This window comes from Cibotium barometz, chromosome 50, assembly GCF_041138505.1.
Source record: "Cibotium barometz isolate CiBa-2024 chromosome 50, ASM4113850v1, whole genome shotgun sequence".
In the NCBI taxonomy this organism is placed as follows: domain Eukaryota; kingdom Viridiplantae; phylum Streptophyta; class Polypodiopsida; order Cyatheales; family Cibotiaceae; genus Cibotium; species Cibotium barometz.
The window spans coordinates 32,586,131-32,591,579 of NC_141095.1; the positions used below are offsets into that span (position 1 = coordinate 32,586,131).

At 39.3% G+C, this 5,449-nt stretch overlaps 1 protein-coding gene across 1 annotated transcript; it reads left to right on the forward strand.

The window, feature by feature from the left end:
* The first annotated feature begins 1,076 nt into the window (after nt 1-1,076).
* On the forward strand, nt 1,077-3,672 carry LOC147610035 (uncharacterized). The gene is made up of 4 exons (XM_086787248.1): nt 1,077-1,269; nt 1,363-1,637; nt 1,723-2,049; nt 3,648-3,672. The coding sequence occupies exons 1-4, from the start codon at nt 1,111-1,113 to the stop codon at nt 3,670-3,672; spliced, it is 786 nt and encodes a 261-aa protein (XP_086643374.1). The 5' UTR covers nt 1,077-1,110.
* Nucleotides 3,673-5,449: the final 1,777 nt, after the last annotated feature.

Consider the following 5,449-nt stretch of genomic DNA (forward strand, 5'->3'; position numbering starts at 1 on the left):
CAAAAGAAAGGAAGATGGCTCCAAGAAAAGCAGGAAAACAACAGGCAAAGTCTAAGAAAGGTATATGATGTGAATAGCCAAGATTCTATTGAGATTGTGTTTTATTGTTTTAGATATGCTTACTTGGGCTTGGTGTGTGTGTCTTACAGACAACAGGGATACTCACTAAGATCTGGGCGTGTTTGTTTGACTCTTAGCGAGGAAGCTCAATCACGGACACCTTTGTCCTCACATGTATCTCCTGTTAGAGAGGAAACAGAAGCGCATAATTCTCTTGGTCATGAGGAAGAAGTGCTTGTGTTGGAGAACAAAATGAGCTCACCTCCTCCAACTCACACGGAGATTCCTGAATCTAGTACTGGTCAAGGGGAGACCCATAGAAGGCTTCTTGGAAAATCTATTGAATTGGGATTGCTTGGTGATGTATTCACTAAGTTTTTTGTGCAACGCAATTCCTCTACCCCATTGGTCCCTTTATGCAGGCTGATTCCAAATGAATCCATCCGTACAGTTTCTACCCAACTTGAGGTGTTTCGTGATTCTTTTGACTGCCATGGTTATGTCGAAGCATCTCCTCCTTTTTTAGTTTCACTTACACGTCCAGGAAGCTCTATGTATTTCGCGGTCACACAAATAGACTTGCAAGAATGGGGACCAAACTGGGTGGTACAACATGACAGATTTGAGGATGAAATCAGAGGAACTGAGTGGGAGGATCTCAGTGGGGTAAGAAGTTTCTTGTATGGGATGGCAATCATCGTGTGAAGGCATGGATGTCTCGAGTGCGCGAAGGTATGTTCTTTTGAATGTCATAGAGTGATTTTATGCAACATTAAAAGTAATATATTGTAATATCTTTGTTTTGCTTTCTCTAGCTTGGTCTCATAGCCCCTCACGCCATGTCCGGGTCAAATGTCAATTTTTGGTTGTGGACAAGAAGCAAGAAGGAGAATTGCTATTGGCTTTGCGATCTCAAAATGAGTAAGTGATCTCTCTCTACTTAATTATGGACATTGTGAAGTCATAGTTAAGTTCTTAGCTCATTGTGACTCTTTACAACACAGATTGGTGCGCACTAGTGTTACACCCACATTGTCACATGAGATCTTCATGTTTCAACGATTTGGAATGGCGGACAAATCATCCATATTGGACTACCTTGGTGAAGACGTAAGGAGGTGGGCTTTAATGGAGCTTAGTTTGGAGCGACGAAGTGGAGAGCAATGGTACAATGCTCCAGCTACAATCTTGGCACAGCTTGTGTGGAAGGTAGTGTTTGCATTTCCCATCTTTTATTAATAAACAGATTATCAATGTTTTTTAATCGTGTGAGTGATAATGAGTCCTTTTCGTTATACGTAGACACCGTTTGAAAATGCGGTGAAGCAAGCTATATCATGCATTGATAGACATGCCATGGGGTTGCAAGAATATGAGACAAAATGTGAGAAAGCCAGACGTGGTGTAGAGCAAACATTTCGAGATAGAGCGTACAAGATGCTCATAATTGCAAACCCATCCAATGGTGATGCATTCTTTCAACTCATATATAACTATGATTGGTCCAAGAAGGGATTGGTTGCTCTGACCAAAGAAAAGCTCTACACAGTCGCCATATCTCGGATTTCAACTCAAAGGTATGTCACATGTCAATAAACCTCCCTTAACATAAACTAACCTTAATATCTAATCTCTTATGGTTTTGGTATGATGCTGAAATAGGAAGACGGAATTGCTTCAAATGCTTATGACCGGGAGGGCAAAGGACAAGGTAATTTCAGAGATGTTTGGGGATAACAAAAAGACGTTGCTGCATATGAAGAAAGAGTTGTATTGGGAAGAGCTAATAGGGGAGGCAGACTCTATTTTGGAGGGTTTATTGGTATATGATGATGTTGTCTACATCCCACCATTTATGCAATGGGTGCAAGAGGAGCGATCGAAACACATACCATGGGCCTTCCATGAGGTGTGGGCAAAGATTGGAAAAGTAAAGGAAGGCCAAAAGCAACCTGAGGTGGAGAATGCCGCAAAGAGGGTTGTCTATAGGTATATATCTTCTAATGCCATTACATTTTTGTAGAAAATACATATACGCTTTTAAAAAAATATTTTAGTACTGTTTGTTTTATTTTGGACATGTAGGTGGGTGCAGCTACTCATTGGCCAAGGTCTAATGGACGAAGAGATGGAAGCAATCAAAGAATGGGTAGATCCAAATTCCTCGGAAACAATGTACCCGAAGGAATGGGTTGAGAGAGGGGTTTCTGATTGGGAATTTAAGAGATGTCCTTGGTGGTTGGACTATCCTCTAAATCATGTGCCTCCATGTGAGGAGCTCCTAGAAAAAGGTACTTTTTTGCTTTCTACTGAATTATATGCATGTAAATGTAAATGTATATGTTTATGTAAACCTTCCTACCTATACATATGTAAACTATCCATATGCATATACATATTAGATACATATACATACAGATATATACATATACAAATACATATATATATACATATGTATATATACATATGCATACATAAATACATACCTACATACATACACTAAATTCCTACATACATACAAAGTTCATGTTACATTTAAGATTTGGCATGTTAGATTTTAAAGAAACATTGTTAAGTTTTGATATATACATACCTACATACATATACATACACATACATATACATAGACACATGCCTACATACATATACATACCTATACATATACATAGATACATACCTACATACATATATATATACATATACATATGCATATACACATACACATACATGTACATATACATATACATAGATACATATACATCTACATACATATACATATACAAAAAGGTATGGGGATTTTTATCTTTTTACTAATTATCTTGATCTATTTCTTGAAGAATTTAAGAATTGCCAATCTGAGCTTGAAAGAGAGCCCCCAACTCAAGAAGACTCTAGAATACCTTCCCCACAGCCAACAATCTTGACCCAGTCTCCAGTAGTTGGATCCTCGCGCGTGGCCCCAAAACCATCCACACCACTGTCACCAGTGCCACAATCACACCAAGAGCATACATCTACATCATCTCAAGTGCAACGTGAGAGGCGAACAAAGAGACGTCTTGACATTATGCATGATGTTCAAGAGGGAGATCCCACAAATGAAGATCAAGAGAGAGACCCTCCAGAGCATCTTCAAGAGGGGGAGGTGTTAGGACAACGTGACATCATGGACATGACTAGTAAGAGTACTTTCCATTGCAAATTTATTTTGAGAAGTGTGTGCTTTCGAAATGCATCTCATTTTTTGTCTTGTTTACTTGCAGGTGAGAGATGTTTTTCACACATATTGCTGGTAGACATCCACACTCTTTCGGAGGGCTCAGATAGGTAAAAAGAATAATTTCACCATATAATTAGTTTTCCAAGTTGTACTTACCAAAACCAAACATCATAAATCTTTTATGTAGTGTGGAAGAATTCTTGATGAAGATTCCCAAGGATCTATCTCATAGAGGTGCTCCCTCAGATACAGTGGCTCGCCTCGTATGGGCTGACTTTCCTACAGGTTTACAGGTTGTTGATGTAGATACAGATGGGTGTCCCTCATGGAATCAAGTTTCTTCATCATTGATACGTGCCACACTCAGTTTTGATGGTTTGTTTGTGGGCTGATGAGGGTTGGTTTGTGTGTTTGAGTCTAATGGATCAACTTCCTAAAATATATTCCATGGGAAAGAAAGTTGGATTGGTCATGCATCGAACAATGTCTGTTCATGTGGAATCAAGTTATTTGTACGACAATGGAGAACGGGTAAGTCATAATCTCTGAAATATTTTCCTTTGTGTATACATGTTATGTGGTATGGATATCCAAACATAATGTTTTCTCGTTATGGTAGGTGGATACATTGGCGCTTAGTATGTTCTATCGAGTAAATTGCCATGTCCCTATTATTGATCGTGAGGCTGGGCAAAATGTTTCAAAGAAGTTATTCAATGCTCAACGAAATTTCATTTTTGAGAAGAATAAGAAGCATCCATTCCAACGCACAATGGTCTTGGAGCGCTACATTCGAGGTGGTGCAGAAAGATCTCCTATGTTCTTTAGGTGAGATAATTTTCATTCTGGTCATTTTCATAGCTACTTTTTCAAAATACTTAGATGCACGTTTATGATTGTATTTCATTGTAGGTGGCTAGTGGAGACCTTCTCAAGTGAAGGAGATAGTGTCTTGGACGTTTTTGCGGGATGTGGAGGCTTGGGACGTGCATGCCAAGAGTTAAAAAGGCACTATATGGGGATAGAGAATGACATGGAGGTAGCCAAAGCATGTCTGGGAGATTTCTCATTAGGTCGGGATGACATGTAGAAGAATGCTATAATTAGACGACATCCTGGTCCGGGAGGGCCAAAGGCTCAAATGATGTGGTTTTGTCCTTCATATGTTTCACACACATGGCATGTACATCCAAACATAATATACAAGCCATCATACCCAGCAGATATGTGGAAAGTGGATGTTGGGACCAACATAACCAGCCAAGAGGTAGATAAATTAGTAAAGGCAGGGTTCAAGTTAGATGTTACTCATGAAGAACCTTTTGTGTCGGGGGTGGGAGAAACGTCCACACAAGCAGCGGGCAACAAAGAGAGTGACAAGAGGCCACATGATGCTACACAGAATACAAAGACATCAACCAAGTGGAGGCATTGGATTTCCAAAGAAGCAGAAAAGAGGATTGGTAGGGCCGAGGCCATGACAGCGACAGTCCTTAATGAGAGTGCAATGCAGCCATCCCCCTACTCTATTTTTCATTTGGCATGTGAGAGTGGAGAGGACTATTTTATACACATCAAGGTACAACCTTGGTGTACATGTCCTAATTTCATGCAAAGAGAATCTAGAGGAAAGTCTTACGTTGCATGTAAGCATATCTATTTTGTCTTCTTGCGTGTTTTGGGATTACATAAGAATGAGGATATGGTAATGCATCAACCGACACTATCACCAGAGGAAGTGGACAATATACTATCACGTCCTCGAAGCAAGGATGTTTGTGCTTATACTTAAGCTTTAATCAAGCCTGTTTGTGCCTATACTTAAGCTTTAATCAAGCCTCTCATGTTTGTGCCTACTTAAGCTTTAATCAAGCCTTCCATGTTTGTGCTTACTTAAGCTTGTAAGGAAATGTGAAGTCAATCTTTTTGTAAGAAAATTTGAACCAATATTATTTTTGTCTTGCTTTGGGATGGAGTATACTATCACGTACTCTAAAGTCATATTGTAGGTAGCTTGCGACGCTATGGTAAAGGAGTTATACCAACCAGATATCTTCTTGTAAGGAAATGTGAACTCAATCTTTTTGTAAAAAAACATGAGCCGGGTATACTTGTTTTTACTTGTGTTGAAATAAACATTGGAAGAAAGGTACATAGATAGGTATTTTT